At 60.1% G+C, this 15,383-nt stretch overlaps 2 protein-coding genes across 2 annotated transcripts; one reads left to right on the top strand and one right to left on the bottom strand.

Annotated features, from left to right (window-relative positions):
• Positions 1-358: 358 nt before the first annotated feature.
• On the bottom strand, positions 359-5,725 carry PCSK4 (proprotein convertase subtilisin/kexin type 4). The gene is made up of 9 exons (XM_032179162.2): positions 5,537-5,725; positions 5,169-5,273; positions 3,536-3,628; positions 3,312-3,440; positions 3,133-3,209; positions 2,951-3,039; positions 2,478-2,650; positions 2,190-2,402; positions 359-397 (listed from the first exon to the last, which is right to left on the bottom strand). Exons 1-9 carry the CDS (start codon positions 5,723-5,725, stop codon positions 359-361), a joined length of 1,107 nt encoding a protein of 368 aa, XP_032035053.1.
• Positions 5,726-6,470: 745 nt separating this feature from the next.
• Positions 6,471-13,474, top strand: REEP6 (receptor accessory protein 6). Its single transcript, XM_032177339.2, has 5 exons — positions 6,471-6,779; positions 11,144-11,237; positions 11,319-11,457; positions 11,793-11,961; positions 12,721-13,474. The coding sequence occupies exons 1-5, from the start codon at positions 6,665-6,667 to the stop codon at positions 12,756-12,758; spliced, it is 555 nt and encodes a 184-aa protein (XP_032033230.1). The 5' UTR covers positions 6,471-6,664; the 3' UTR covers positions 12,759-13,474.
• Positions 13,475-15,383: the final 1,909 nt, after the last annotated feature.

Raw genomic sequence — 15,383 nt, 5'->3', positions numbered from 1 at the left:
AAAAAAAAAAAAAAAAAAAAAAAAGAAAAAGAAAAGAAGAAAGAAAGAAACAAAAACAAAAATACTAAAGATTGAGCTCAAAAGGTACCTGCTGCGTCGTATGCCTGGAAGCTGGCCCTGCCTGAGACATGTGCAGGTCAGCGACGGGACGGCAGCAGTAGGACCACAAGGCAGCCCTGGCAGAAACGCGCCTGGGTTTGGAGGTGTTCAGGGAAGCACCTGCTATGTGCCTGGCCCTGGAGCCTGAGAGGGGAACCAGGCCCTCCTGGTTATGGCCTGAGGGGCCCTGCAGGGGAGCTGGTCACTACCTCAGGGACTCTCAAACACTGGGAGGCAAGTGTATGAGGTGGGGAAAGGCCTACGGGACTTCCCGGGGGCAGTAGCCCCAGGTGGCGGTCTGAAGGAAGAGGCAGCAGGGGCAGAAGAGGGGCAGTGATGGGGCACAGGGGCCTCCCCAAGGAGAACTTGAGGCAGAAGGGGCCGGGAGAAATGAGGGGGAACCTTCCTCAAGGGGCTGAGACGGCACAGAGGTGGCTGAGGCCCCAGAGCTAGTTTCATCTAAGAACCCTGGGGGGCCAGAGGAGGGCTGTGATTGGGCTGGTGGGGTCGGATTTGGGTTTCATCTGTGTATTTATTTTCTTGAGACAAGGTCTTGCTCTGCTGTCCAGGTGGAGTGCAGTGGTGTGATCATAGCTCACTGCAGCCTCGACCTCCTGGGCTACAGCAATCCTCCCACCACAGCCTCCCGAGTAGCTAGGACCACAGATGTGCGCCATCACGCCCAGCCTAATTTTTTTATTTTTTTGTAGAGATAGGGTCTCACTGTGGTGCCCAGGCTGGTCTCAAACCCCGGGGCTCGCTGGGCACAGTGGTTCACATCTGTAATCCCAGCACTTTGGGAGGCTGAGACGGGCAGATCGCTTAAGGTCAGGAGTTTGAGACCAGCCTGGCCAGCATGGTGAAACCCCGTCTCTACTAATAATACAAAAAAAAAAAAAAAAAATTAGCCAGGCATGGTGGCACACATCTGTAGTCCCAGCTACTCGGGAGGCTGAGGCATGAGAATTGCTTGAGCCCGGGAGGTGGAGGTTGCAGTGAGCCGAGATTGCGCCATTGCACCATTGCTCTCCAGCCTGGGCAACAGAGTGAGAGAGACTCCATCTTCAAAAACAAACAAACGAAAAGAAACCCTGGGCTGAAGTGATTCTCCCAGTTTGGCCTCCCAAAGTGAGCTGTCCCACCTGGCTAGATTTGTTTTTGTTTTGTTTTGTTTCGTTTTGAGACAGGGTCTCGCTCTGTGGCCTAAACAGGAGTGCAGTGGTGCAATCTTGGCTCACTGCAACCTCCGTCTCCTGGGTTCAAGCGATTCTCCTGCCTCAGCCTCCTGAGTAGCTGGGATTACAGGCGCTTGACACCATGCCTGGCTAATTTTTTTTGTATTTTTAGTAGAGATGGGTTTTTGCCATGTTGGCTAGGCTGGTCCTGAACTCCTGACCTCAGGTGATCCACCCACCTTGGCCTCCCAAAGTGCTGGGATTATAGGCGGGAGCCACTGTGCTCGGCCTGGATTCGGGTTTGTTTGTTTATTTATTTATTTATTTATTTATTTATTTATTTATTTATTTATTTATTTTTGAGACGGAGTCTCGCTCTGTGGCCCAGGCTGGAGTGCTGTGGCGCGATCTCGGCTCACTGCAAGCCCTGCCTCCCGGGTTCATGCCATTCTCCTGCCTCAGCCTCTTGAGCAGCTGGGACTACAGGCGCCTGCCCCCACGCCCAGCTAATTTTTTGTATTTTTAGTAGAGATGGGGTTTCACCGTGTTAGCCAGGATGGTCTCGATCTCCTGACCTCGTGATCTGCCCGCCTCGGCCTCCCAAAGTGCTGGGATTACAGGTGTGAGCCACCATGCCCGGCCCTTTTTTTTTTTTTTTTTGTAGTTTTAGTAGAGACAGGGTTTCACCATGTTAGCCAGGATGGTCTTGATCTCCTGACCTTGTGATCCGCCTGCCTTGGCCTCCCAAAGTGCTGGGATTACAGGTGTGAGCCACCTTGCTCGGCCTGGATTTGCATTTTCAAAGCAGCTTTGGGAGAGTGCTAAGTCACAGTGGTGGGGACAGGAGGGAGGTGAGGAGGCCGGGCTGGGATGGCAGGGCCTGGGGAGGGGACCCGGTTGGGGCGCTGCACTCACGATCTGGGGGTCAGTGGCCACACCGCTGCTGTAGGTGGTGGTGAGGGTGGAGGCGCAGGCTTCGCTGTACCAGGGCACGCGGCCCTGCTGGGTGGTGCTGCCCACGGAGAGCGTGTGGATGCTGTTGGTGTAGCCGTCGCAGTTGCAGTTGTCGTAGTGCAGGCCGCCGTTGCCCGAGGCCCAGATGAAGAGCGTGCCCAGCCCACCGCGGCCCTGGGAAACCAGGAGGGGTAGGGAGGGGGCGTCGGCCTGGCCTGCCACCCCTGCCCTCCTCGGGCTGCCACTCACCTTGGTCACGCCACGCCGGAAGGCCTCGCGGGTGAGGATGCCGGGGCCGTCCACCGAGCGGCCGTCGTCCTCGGGACCCCAGCTGGCGCTGTAAATGTGGATGTGCTGCGGCTGCAGGCTCAGCGACTGGGCCTCGATGACATCGGTGATGGTACCATCCAGCATCCGCACGCCTGCAGAGCCAGGGCCGGAGGGCCGCTGCCACCAGCCCTGCCCTTCCCCACACCCCAGCCCGCCCCACGCCACTCCACACCACTCCCCAGCCCCACCTGGGCCCTCTCTCTGCTCCCTGGAGTGGGACCATTCCTATTGGCTCAGCACCCCCCAAGCCCTGGAGTCTGGGGCCCTAGCACCACCCAGCAGTGAGAGGGTGGGCTCCCGAGTCCTCCCCTGGTCTGTGGGCCCAGCTCCCCGCCAGAGTCACCCCCTTCCCTCTCTGTCCTGGAATGGTGCCAGTGGGGGACCCCGGGTACCTCCGATTCGGGCGTTGAAAGCGACCCCCACACCACAGAAGCCATTGTTGGCCATCGCGGCCACCTCCCCAGCACAGCGGGTCCCATGCCTGGTGCCAGGGCCAAGAGGGGCTCCCGTCATGGCCTCCATCCCCCTGCCAGACACTGGGGCTTCCCCCGTGTGCTGTGGGAGCCCTGCTCACCGGTTCTCATTGCTGGGGGTGTAGCGGGGCTGGGGGTCCGGGTCGTAGTCAATAAAGTCGTAGCTGGCCAGGGGGTCCTGGGGGCAGGTGGGGATATGAGGGGGCTGGGAGGCGTCCCTAGGGTGGAGCCAGCCTTGGCACCTGGGGCAGCCCTCGCCCCCAGCCACCCGCTGTCTCACGTAGTTGGCCCAGAGGTCCGGGTGGTCCTTCTCGATGCCATCGTCCAGCACAGAGACCACGATGCCCTGGCCTGACAGCCCCTGACTCCAGGCCTGCAGGACGCTCAGGTCTGTTTGGGCCTCACTGTTCTGCAGGGGGAGGCGGGGTTGTGACCCTGTGAGGGCCTGGGGTTGAGGGTGCCAGCGGCCCTGTCCCCGCCTACCCACCCTGGCTGCCTGCTCACCATGTACCACTGCTTGGAGAACCAGGGGTCCGTGGGCACCACCACAGAGCGTTTCACCCGCCGCCGCAGCGTCTGCTGCTGGAACCACTGCACCTGCAGGGCAGAGGGTGCATCAGGCCTGTCCCCTGCTCGCCCCTGGGGCCCCTCGTGGTTCAGGGAGTGAGGCAGCCCCGTGCCCTGGGACCCTGTGTTTGTGGGGGTTGCTCTCCAGGGTCCCCATGTGCCTGGGGCTCTATTGGCAGTCAGAGGGGGCCGAGGCCAGTCAGAGGTAGCCGAGGACCACCTGTCCTTGGGCCCACAGACGCGTTGCCACTGCCCCGGGTGACTGCAGGTCCCCAGGTCCCCACCTCACTCCCTCCCCCATCCCTGTTGTAGATCCTTCTATCTCTCTCCTGCATCACTTCCTTTTTTTTTTTGAGACAGAGTCTTGTTCTGTCACCCAGGCTGGAGTGCAGTGGCGCAATCTTGGCTCACTGCAACCTCTGCCTCCTAAGTTCAAGTGATTCTCCTGCCTCAGCCTCCCAAGTAGCTGGGACTACAGGCACACACCACCATGCCCGGCTAATTTTTGTATTTTTAGTAGAGATGGGGTTTCGCCATGTTGGTCAGGCTGGTCTCGAACTCCTGAGCTCAAGTGATCTGCCTGCCTCGGCCTCCCAAAGTGCCGGGATTACAGACATGAAGTGCTGGAATTACAGGCATGAACCACCACGCCAGGCCTGGCATCTCTCTTGCAAATCCCATCAGGAACCGGCCACTGCTCTCCCTCCCGGTGCTATAAGCAGGCAGCTGTCCAGTCCTGTTCGAGGCACTTCCTGGCCTCCGAGGGCTTCCCAGGCCCCATCTCAACCCCTCAGCTGGACATCCCAGGCATTTTCTAGACAGGGCGCAGCCTGATGGGACCCAGGCCCCTTTCTGAGCGCCCGGACACTGCGTACTGAGGGCCACTGGGTGACTTTAAGCCTCCTACTCTTTTTTTTTTTTTTTTTTCTTGATATGGAGTCTCGCTCTGTCGCCCAGGCTGGAGTGCAATGGCACGATCTCGGCTCACTGCAAGCTCCGCCTCCCGGGTTCACGCCATTCTCCTTCCTCAGCCTCCCGAATAGCTGGGACTACAGGCGCCCGCCACCACACCCGGCTAATTTTTTTGTATTTTTAGTAGAGACGGGGTTTCACCGTGTTCGCCAGGATGGTCTCCATCTCCTGACCTTGTGATCCGCCCGCCTCGGCCTCCCAAAGTGCTGGGATTACAGGCGTGAGCCACCGCGCCCGGCCAAGCCTCCTACTCTTTGGAACCCAGTACGGTGTCGTCAAATCCGCTTCCCTCCATCCCATGACCTAGATGGTGGGGAAGGCATGCCGTCTGTCCCTCCTTACCAGAGCCCCTGGGGCCCAGAGGAGGGAGGGGGAGGGCAAGAGGTGCCCACTGTGTACCAGGCCCTGGCAGGCAACATGATTTTCGTATCTGGGTCTCCCTGCCTCCTCCTGCTGTATAGACTTGGGGTCCGGGTGGGTCTGAGCCACAGAAAGCACAGCTGTTCATAACAACCACGAGAACCACAGAAGATGGCTAGTGGCCCCAGGAGGCGGCTGAGACCCCGGCAGGGGGGTGTGGGCTCCAGGCCAGGCTCACCTTGGGGTTTTTCTTCAGGTGCAGGCGGTGGCCCCAGTGCGGGGTCAGGGACTGCTGGACCACGCCCCGGTGCCGCAGGTGAAAGTACTGCCCGTCAGGGAAGATCTGGGGATGTGGGGAAACGGCCACACCGATGGGACCCGGCTCCCCTGGTGGAGCCCCCGAGGGCCGGTAACAGCCCCCTTCTTTGTCCTTCCCCCACCAGGTGCTGTCTGGGAGTCCCAGAAGCTGAGCTTGGCTGAGGCAGGGGTGGGCTGGGGCTCTTGATATTTAGGAGACCTTGCGGGCTCCCTCCCACTCGTCGGGGGGTCTAGGTTCGTCCAGTCCCCTCCAAGCCCCCACTTCCCGTCCATCCCGGTTCCACCCACCGGCCCCAGGTTGACGAAGCCGAATTTGCGTGCCAGGCGCTCGACCTCCCGGTTACCCTGGGACACCCGGACGGCCCAACTGCTGACATAGATGGGGGCTCGGACCGGGGCCCACCCCACAGCCCGGGGGCGGACGAGGGCCAGGGCCAAGACCAGGCGCAGCCACAGCGCAATCGGGGCGGGCAGCATGGAGGCGGCGAGGGGGCGGGGCCTGCGCAAAGCCCCTCCCTCCCACCAAACCGCCGAGTGGGCCCAGGCGTCCGCCCCGCCCCCGGCGCCATAGCAACGCAGAAGGCTTCGACTCCCACGGGGCCTTGCGGCTACTCAGCCAAGAGGGGGTCGAAGATCTAAGAGAAGCGGGGGAGGGACGCGCACGTCTGCCCGTCTTCCGCAGACCTACACCCTCGGGAGCCTTAGTTTTCCCATTTGTACAACGACAAGACTCTAACCCAGAGAAGCGGGTTCACTGTTGCGGTAATGCGTCCTACCCTTTCTTTGGCCTCGCCCACTTTCCAACACACCCCTCCTTCGAGAAGCAGCCCGGCCTCCTATCCGGCCTAATCAGAATCATTCTTTCGCGTAATCACGCCTGCTCCGATAAGCCCCGCCCCGTTCCCGCCCCTACTATTCCGCCCTGCCTCCTTTGTGATCAGCCCCGCCCTCCACTGGTCTCGCCAATGAATCGCGTCCCGTTTCTCCAATCGGCTCGGATTTTTCTTTAGCCCCTCCCACCGGCTCCGCCCCCCACCTCGCTCCTCTCCTCGCCCTGGCTCCACCCCTCAGCGTCGCAGCCAATAATCCCGTCCCCTGACACCGCCGTTCCAATCAGTTACGTCTCGCACCGGCCCGGCCAATCGGTGCCCTGGGCCGGCGCACCCCGCCCTCTCCCGGCGGGGTCTGGGCAGCGGCGGCCGCGGCCGAGGGCTATGAGGCGGGGGAGACGGGGCAGGCCCCACCTCCTTTGTCCTCCCTGCCCTCCTATTGGTCCGAGTGGGGGTCCGGGGGCGGACACCGGCGCCGGGCCGGAGCAGCGCGGCTCAGGCTGCGGGAAAGCGGCGCGCGTGCAGCTGGGTGGGTACTCTGGTCCGCAGGCGAGCTCAAGCAGCCAACCCCGGGCGCGTCGGGGCCATGGACGGCCTGAGCCAGCGCGTGGAGCGCTTCCTGGAGCAAAGGAACCTGGTCACCGACGTGCTGGGTGCGCTGGAGGCCAAGACCGGGGTGGAGAAGCGGTATCTGGCTGCAGGTGAGCCGTCGGCGCTAGCCCGTTTCGCCGACGGGCACACCGAGGCCATGGGCCCGGGGATCGCAGACCGGACTCCGTCCCCGGCCTACAGGGTCCGGTCCGGCCGGTGGAGCGCGCGGGGTGACCGGGACCTCGCGGTCCTCCCGCAGCCCCTCCATTGCCCGCGCCCTGCGACCCTGCTCCCGGGCCACCCCTCTCTAGTTTCCGCCCCTGGCCGCCCCCCCCCGCCTCCTTCCGGGCGCTGGGTGCCTGCCATGCCGAAGTTCGGTTCTTCCAGTTGCCCAGTAGCCCCGGAGGGGTCGGGATGCCAGTGTCCTCCGCATTTCGCCGTCCCCCTCCCCCCGTGGACCCCAGCCTGGCTGCAACAGTAGAGATCTTTCCGTTTTTCGGGGGAGGAGGCTCCAGGCGGGGAGGGGAACGGACCGTCCTGGGGGGCTGCCCAGGACCCTCCTCCTTTCCTCCTCCTCTCCTGCCCTAGCTCACCTTCCCCCGGCTCAATGGCTTAGTGCCACCGCGCGTAAATATTTGTTAAGACGGAGTTGGGTTGTCTGACGGCTGTGATGTGGGGAGGTTGGACTGGGGCCCACAGAGCCGGAGATCCAGGCACCCCGATTGTGACTCCATTACAGTTCTTCCGGGACTTTCACCCTTGGTGACGCTGCGCTCCCCTTCCCCTTTCCAAAACTCTAGCAAGAGCATGTAGTAAGCGCTCCTTAAATGCCTCCTCCCCACCTTTAAAACTTTTTTTTGAGACCGAGTCTTGCTCTGCTGCCCAGGCTGGAGTGCAGTGGCGTGATCTTGGCTCACTGCAACCTCCGCCTCCTGGGTTCAAGCGATTCTCCTGCCTCAGCCTCCCAAGTAGCTGGGATTACAGGTACCCGCCACCATGCCCGGCTAACTTTTGTATTTTTAGTAGAGACGGGGTTTCACCATGTTGGCTAGCTGGTCTCGAACTCCTGGCCTCAGGTGATCTGCCCACCTCGGCCTCCCGAACTGCTGGGATTACAGGCGTGAGCCACCTTCCCTGGCCTAAAATTTTTTAAAATTAACTTTTTTAAGAGACAGGGTCTCACTATGTTACCCAGACTGGTGTCAAACTTCTGGGCTCAAGCGATCCTCCTGCCTCAGCCTCCCAAAGCTCTGGGATTACAGGTGGGAGCCACTGCACCCAGCCTTTCTTCCCTTTGTGTGGTGCTCCCAGCCCCACTGGCTCTGCCTTCTCTTCCAGGAAGCTCTGCAGAATGACTCACAAGGCCTTGCTCTGGGCCTGGGGTGTTCTGGGTGGAGGACAATGTCACTTTTTTGAGCACCTTCTGCAGGTGGATCCCAGGAGTCCAGTTTCCCCCCAGTTTTCCCACCATCTGGGGGTTCCCATGCCAGGCAGCCCCAGAACAGTCTGAAATCTGTGCCCAGACCCTGGAGGTCCCCAGGTGCCTGGTCCCATGTGCAGCACAGCAGGTGGCATGGGCATGGCCCGGCTGTGCCTGCCTCTGGGAGCAGGTCCCTGACCTCTGCCCTCCGTTTCCACATCCCTGGGGCCAGTGGGCAGGAATTTAGGTCATAGAGCGCCCAGGAGGCAGGCAGCAGGGAGGGGCTGGCTGGGGCACTTTGTCACCAGAGAGGAAACTGAGGCACAGGGAAGCAGGGGCTGCCACTGTGCCTGTTCTGTCTGAAGCATACACTCCTCCACCCCGCCCACCCCCAGTCCCATCTGCTGCTAATCGTGGGGACTGGGCCTCCCTCCACAGTTCTGATGTCCAAGGTCATCCTCCCGTCGCTGAAGCTGCAGGAAAAGGGATTTAGGGGAGGGACGCCCTGGGAGAGTCACTCCTCCCCACAAGCCAGGCCCGGGGAGAGATGGCGTTCCGTCATCCCCCCTCTCCCACCTCCTTTAAATCTACAAATCCCACACCCCTGGGTAACACACGAAGAAACTCAGAGGAGACAGTGACTGGGAGGCCACACAGCCTCCTGGGACCAGCTGGGGGACTCCTCCTACCCCTGACCTCGGGTGCTTTTGGATAAAGACTAAAGCAGATGGGAGGGGCTGGGGGGACTTGGGCCTCTCCCCTTTGTTCCAGAAGTGGCCTGTATCTCACTCTGCAGATAGCAGCTCCAGGGGAGGAGGAAGGAGCTGTCCAAGCTCTCTGGAGCACAGAGGTTCCCTGTGTGACCTTGGGCAACACCCACCCACCCCCAGTTCTGGCTGTTGAATGAGATAATTCAGGGAAAACACAAAACCTGGCACACAGTAGGTGCTTAATAAATGCAGCTGTCGTAGTTATTCTTTTCAGAGCCAGGTTCAGGATTGGGGCTGAGCTGGACACACACACACACACGTTTTTCTCTGAACATTCGCCTTGCTGGGACTGTGTTATAGTTGCCTGAAGGCACTTAATAAATGTGCAGAAAGGCTGATGGCGGTGGCTCACCCCTGTAATCCCAGCACTTTGGGAGGCCGAGGCGGGCGGATGACCTGAGGTCAGGAGTTTGAGACCAGCCTGGCCAATATAGTGAAACCCCGTCTCTACTAAAAATACAAAAATCAGCTGGGCACGGTGGTGCGCTCAGCTACTCAGGAGGTTGAGGCAGGAGAATCGCTTGAGCCCAGGAGGCGGAGCTTGTAGTGACCTGAGATTGCGCCACTGCACTCCAGCCTGGGCAACAGAGCAAGACTCCCTCTCGAAAATAAATAAATACAAATAAACGTGCAGAAAGGCGTTCTCTCTGTTAACTTGTAACCATAGGAGGCAGGGGCCATTACTACTCCCACTTACCAAGGGGGAAACTGAGGCTCCATGCAGCCACAGCCTCCCTCAGTGCCAGCTGGTGAGTGCACAGCCGACCAGAGGGCTCTCCGCCACCCGTGGGATCAAGATGCTGGGGTTTGCTGCATCCAAGACAGGGGGTTCTCACAGAGGGTAGCCCTGCCCCCCACCCTGCCCCAGGGGACACTGGGTGATGTCTGGAGATATCTGTGGTCGTCATGACTGGGGAGCTGATGGCATGGAGTGGGCAGAGGCCAGGGACGCTGCTCAGCACCCTGCAGTGTCCAGGACAGCCACCTCCCCCTCCCCGCCGAAAACAACCAAGAATGACCCAGCCCCGAACATCAGCAGTGCCAAGGCAGAGAAACCCTGCGCTAAGATAACAGATGAAACAGTTGCCTTTCTCAGCTCTAGAATCAAGTCTTCATGACAGCCTGGCCCCCCTTGCAGGTTTCTGCCATCCCTTACATTGAAACACTGGCCTGTTTTCCCAGCACCTCCCATAGGGCCTGGAATGAGATGGCTATCATTGCAGATTACACTTTTTTTTTCTTTTTTGAGATGGAGTCTTACCCAGGCTGGAGTGCACTGATGCGATCTCGGCTCACTACAACCGCCGCTTCCTGTGTTCAAGCAATTCTCCTGCCTCAGCCTCCCTCGTAGCTGGGATTACAGGCGCCCGCCAAGTCTGGCTAATTTCTTTTTGTATTTTTAGTAGAGACGGGGTTTCACCGTGTTAACCAGGATGGTCTCGATCTCCTGACCTCGTGATCCGCCCGCCTCGGCCTCCCAAAGTGCTGGGATTACAGGCGTGAGCCACCGCGCCCGACCAATTTCTTTATTTTTAGTAGAGACGGGGTTTCACCATGTTGGCCAGGCTGGCCTCAAACCCCTGACCTCAGGTGATCCACCCACCTCAGCCTCCCAAAGTGCTGGGATTACAGGTGTGAGCCACTGTGTCCGACCAGATTACACTTACTCGGTCAGCAAACGTTTTTTTTTTTTTTTTTTTTTTTTTTGACATGCAGTCTCGCTCTGTCGCCCAGGCTGGAGTGCAGTGGCACAACCTCGGCTCACTGCAGGCTCCCCCTCCCAGGTTCACGCCATTCTTCTGCCTCAGCCTCCCCAGCAGCTGGGACTACAGGCGCACACCGCCATGCCCAGCTAATCTTTTGTATTTTTAGTAGAGACAGGGTTTCACCGTGTTCGCCAGGATGGTCTCGTGATCCACCCGCCTCGGCCTCCCAAAGTGCTGGGATCAGAGGCGTGAGCCACCGCTCCCGGCCGCAAACGCTTTGTTGGGCAGCTATTCTGCATCCACCCCCACTGTCCAGCGTCGAGCTCCTGCCTGCCCTTGGGGAGCTCTCAACCCCAGTGGGGGACATGGACACGTTGACCAGTTACAGGCACAAGGCTCGGGGCCTAGGGGCACGATGGGGGATGCACAGGCACATTGGGGGCAGTGGACACATCCTAGAGGCGGCTCCTGGGAGGAGGTGATGGTTGCAGTCTCCGTCGACTGAAAGGAGGCCTGGGTACCGTCGTGGGGGCTCAGTGGGTCCCCGGCCCCGGCCCACCACCGCCTCTCTCCGGCAGGAGCCGTCACTCTGCTAAGCCTGTATCTGCTGTTCGGCTACGGAGCGTCTCTGCTGTGCAATCTCATCGGATTTGTCTACCCCGCATATGCCTCGTGAGTGCACGGCTGGCTGCCCACGTGGGGGGTTCTGGGGGCTCCCGGGCAGCCCCTGACCCTGCTGCGCCCCCCCTGCAGAATCAAAGCTATCGAGAGCCCAAGCAAGGACGACGATACTGTGTGGCTCACCTACTGGGTGGTGTACGCCCTGTTCGGGCTGGCCGAGTTCTTCAGCGATCTGCTCCTGTCCTGGTTCCCTTTCTACTATGTGGGCAAGGTGGGCCCTGCCAGGGCGGGCGCAGCCGTGGAGCGCACGGGGCTCGGGGACTCCTGGGAGGCCTTGGGGCCAGAAGGTCCGGAGGATACCAGGAGATGGGGGATGTGAGGGGAAGACTCAGTCCCTTCCCTAGGGAAACGGGCCCTGTCGGGGGGCTGATGGTGGAGGGCCCACCCTGAAGGGTGTCTGATGGTGGAGGGCTCACCCTACAGGATGTCTGATGGTGGAGACCCAGCTCCTGTCCAGGGTGGGCATCTGGTAGAGGGTGCAGCCCCTCTCCCCGCCAGGGGCACAGAGCTGGGTGGGGCCCCGTGTAACTCCTGCCCTGCCTGCAGTGCGCCTTCCTGTTGTTCTGCATGGCTCCCAGGCCCTGGAACGGGGCTCTCATGCTGTATCAGCGCGTCGTGCGCCCGATGTTCCTAAGGCACCACGGCGCTGTGGACAGAATCGTGAACAACCTCAGCGGGCGAGCCCTGGACGCGGCAGCCGGAATAACCAGGAACGGTGGGTGCTCGCAGGCGCCCGGCTGCCTCAGGCCATCTCCTGGGTCTCGACCTGTCTCTCTCCACGTTGCCTCCCTTTCTGACTTTGACCGCCCACTGTCTGGCATCTTGGCCACCCCCTCTCACTGTCTGCCTCTCTCTCTCACGCTTCCGGGAACCAGTCTTGCAGGCCCTCGCCCGTAGCCGGGCAGGCGTCACCCCAGCGGCTGTGGCCGGGCCCTCCATTCCCCTGGAAGCTGACCGTACGTAACCCCTGTGGGGAGATAGGAGCTGTGTGTGCATGTGTGTGTGTGCATGTGTTTGAGCGTATGTTTGCTGTGTGCACGTGTTATTGTGTGTGCATGTTTTGTCATGTGCAAGAGAGTGTGTGTGCATGGGCTCAAGTGTATGGTGTGTGTATTAGTGAGCAAGGGAGCACGTTTTCTCACGTGTGCGTGTGTGTGCGCCCACGTGTGCATGTGAGTGTATGTGTGTGTGACCACGTGTGCATCTGTGTGTGCGTGTGACCACGTGTGCACATGTGTGTGTGCGTGCGTGTGTATGTGTGCATGACTGCACATGTGCGTGCTCTGTGTGCACCCATCTGTGCATGGCTGACCATGAAAGCGTGCGTGTGGTCGACACCATCTCTGCTGAGGGTGGCTGCCTGGCCCCTCGACTTTCCCTGCTCACTGCCAGTAGCCTCAGTCCCGCCTGCGAGCAGCTCAGTGGAGCCCAGGCCTGCCTCACCGCCCTCCCCCGCCCGCCCCTCTCTCTGCAGTCAAGCCAAGCCAGACCCCACAGCCGAAGGACAAGTGAAGCAGCACCCTGGGCCTCGCAAGGACCTCCTGGCTGGTGAAGAGGGGGCTGTGCCAGGCTCCCAGGCCTCCACAGAGTCTTCAGCGCATCCCCCGCCAGCAGCCCCCGCCAGTCCCTCGGATCCAGGCAAGACCCTGGAGGTCTCCTTAAATGCCACCTCGGGCAAGTCCCAGTCCCAGTCCTCGGCCACCCCCAGCTCTGGATCCCAGGGCCAGCTGCCCTCCGGCTCTGGCCGTGGCTCCCGCCTGTCCAGCAAGGCCCAAGGCCAGCGTCGGGCACGGGGCAGCTCCCACCGGTCTCGGCAACGCACCCAGCCGCCTGGTACTTCCTCCGGCCCCTCCCAGTCAGCCCTCCCATCCTCGGGGGCCCTGCAGCCACCCAACGTCACCTCCAGCCCGGTCTCACCCGTGGTCCAGTCTCCCAGCAGCAGCAACATCCCCACGCAGCCCCCCAGCAAGCCCTCTGGCGAGCCAGAGGACGCAGCCCCCAAGACCAGCGGACAGCGCCAGAAGCAATCCTCGAAACAGCCTGCCAACAGCGCCTCAGTGCCCGAGCTGGTCCCCTGCCACTCCGGGACCTCTCTAGAGTACACTTCGGAGTCCACCACCGAGATCACCTGCAGCTGGCCTCACCACAGGCCCCCGTGCCTGCGGCACTACTGGTGCCTGCAACACCTGGCCTGCTAGGAGGCTCCAATAAAGCTAACCCAGACCAGACCTGCGCGCCACGTGTGCCGGGGGCCTGGGGGAGGGGCTACGAGGGCACCGTCCCATTTAATCAAGCATGAATCCCAGCTGTGCTGACCAGCCCCATAATACAGATGAGGAGACTGAGGCCCAGAGGCTAATTCACCCACTCAAGGTCCACCCACATGGCTAGGATGGGTGCAAGCACCAGAAATGCTTGTCCTTAACCACAGTGCGTTCTCTCCTCCCGCCCGAACTAGTCTGGCCTATTTGCATTAGCCTGCTTCTCTTAAAACTCCCCCAGCCGGGCGCGGTGGCTCACGCTTGTAATCCCAGCACTTTGGGAGGCTGAGGCGGGCGGATCATGAGGTCAGGAGATCGAGACCACGGTGAAACCCCGTCTCTACTAAAAATACAAAAAAATTAGCCGGGCGTGGTGGCAGGCGCCTGTAGTCCCAGCTACTCGGAGAGGCTGAGGCAGGAGAATGGCGGGAACCCGGGAGGCGGAGCTTGCAGTGAGCCGAGATCGCGCCACTGCACTCCAGCTTGGGCGACAGAGCGAGACTCCGTCTCAAAAAAAAAAAAAAAAAAAACCAGCCTGGGCAAAATGGTAAAACCCCGTCTCTACTAAAAATAAAAAAATTAGCCAGGCGTGGTGGTGGGCGCCTGTAATCCCAGCTACCTGGGAGGCTGAGGCATGAGAATTGCTTGAACCCAGGAGGCAGAAGTTGCAGTCAGCTGAGACTGCGCCACCGCACTCCAGCTTGGGTAAGAAGTGAAACTCCATCTCCAAAACAAAAATAAATAAGTTAGTAGGATAAACCACAAACCCTGATATTATATTTGCCCAAGGAGTCATAACTCAGTTATTCTCAACCCAGAACGGTTTTGTCCCCGGGCCTTTGGGTCTTGTCTGGAGACACTTTTTTTTTTTTTTTTTTTTTGGTGAGACAGGTTCTGGCTTTGTTGCCCAGGCTGGAGTGCAGTGACGCAATCATGGCTCACTGCATCCTTGACCTCCTGGGCTCAGAAGCTCCTCCTCGCTTGGCCTCTTGTGTAGCTGGGACTACAGGCACGCACCACCATGCCTGGCCATGATCATTGCACTCCAGCCTAGGCAACGGAGTGAGACCTTGTCTCCAAAAGAGAAAAAGAGTGGTCAGCTGGGCGTGGTGGCTCACACCTGTAATCCCCAGCACTTGGGAGTCCAAAGCAGGTGAATGACCTGAGGTCAGGAGTTCGAGACCAGCCTTGCCAACATGGTGAAACACTGTCTCTACTTAAAAATACAGTAATTAGCCAGGCATGGTGGGACATGCCTGTAGTCCCAGCTACTTGGGAGGCTGAGGCAAGAGAATCACTTGAGCCTGGGAGGCAGAGGTTGCTGTGAGTGGAGATTGTGCCATTGCACTCCAGCCTGGGGAACAAGAGCGAAACTCTGCCTCAAAAAAAAAAAGACAAAGTGCGCCCCCCATCCCCAGTGCCTGTGTGGTACAGCCCCGAAAACTCCCCTCCTCCCTCCTCCCTGCCCTCCCTCCTCCCCTCCTCCCTGCCCTCCCTCCTCCCCTCCTCCCTCTTACAAAATAAAATTTTGTATTTTTAGTAGAGACAGGGTTTCTCCATGTCGGTCAGGCTGTTCTCGAACTCCCAAACTCAGGTGATCCACCTGCCTCGGCCTCCCAAAGTGCCGGGATGACAGGCGTGAGCCACCGTGCCCGGCCCGGGACTTTGTCTTTTACTCGGTCTGCAGGACTTATCAGAGCGAAGGGCAAGGGTAATCATTAATTACCCCCCACCCTGTGTCGGTGATCACACGGGGATGGCAGACGGGGCTCTCAGAATCTGCCAATCACTGGCCCAGCTGGTTTGAAGAATGTGGTCTGGCCATGGCCCCGAGGGAGGAGAGAGGGTGCCAGGCTCACTCTGCACCTGGCATGGT

This window comes from Hylobates moloch, unplaced genomic scaffold (assembly GCF_009828535.3).
Source record: "Hylobates moloch isolate HMO894 unplaced genomic scaffold, HMol_V3 SCAFFOLD_15, whole genome shotgun sequence".
Classification (NCBI taxonomy): Eukaryota; Metazoa; Chordata; class Mammalia; order Primates; family Hylobatidae; genus Hylobates; species Hylobates moloch.
This window is presented reverse-complemented; position numbering and strand designations above follow the sequence as displayed.

Excerpts from the sequence above, each read along its gene's own strand:
- PCSK4 (XM_032179162.2), bottom strand. The coding sequence starts at position 5,725 with ATGCTGCCCGCCCCGATTGCGCTGTGGCTGCGCCTGGTCTTGGCCCTG. Across the intron at positions 3,441-3,535 it reads TCTCCAAGCAGTGGTACATG|AACAGTGAGGCCCAAACAGA; the intron begins GTGAGCAGGCAG and ends CTCCCCCTGCAG. Across the intron at positions 398-2,189 it reads TGGCCACTGACCCCCAGATC|ACCGCCACCTGGGGCTACTG; the intron begins GTGAGTGCAGCG and ends CTCTTCCTTCAG.
- REEP6 (XM_032177339.2), top strand. The coding sequence starts at position 6,665 with ATGGACGGCCTGAGCCAGCGCGTGGAGCGCTTCCTGGAGCAAAGGAAC. Across the intron at positions 11,458-11,792 it reads CTTTCTACTATGTGGGCAAG|TGCGCCTTCCTGTTGTTCTG; the intron begins GTGGGCCCTGCC and ends CCCTGCCTGCAG. Across the intron at positions 11,962-12,720 it reads AGCCGGAATAACCAGGAACG|TCAAGCCAAGCCAGACCCCA; the intron begins GTGGGTGCTCGC and ends CTCTCTCTGCAG.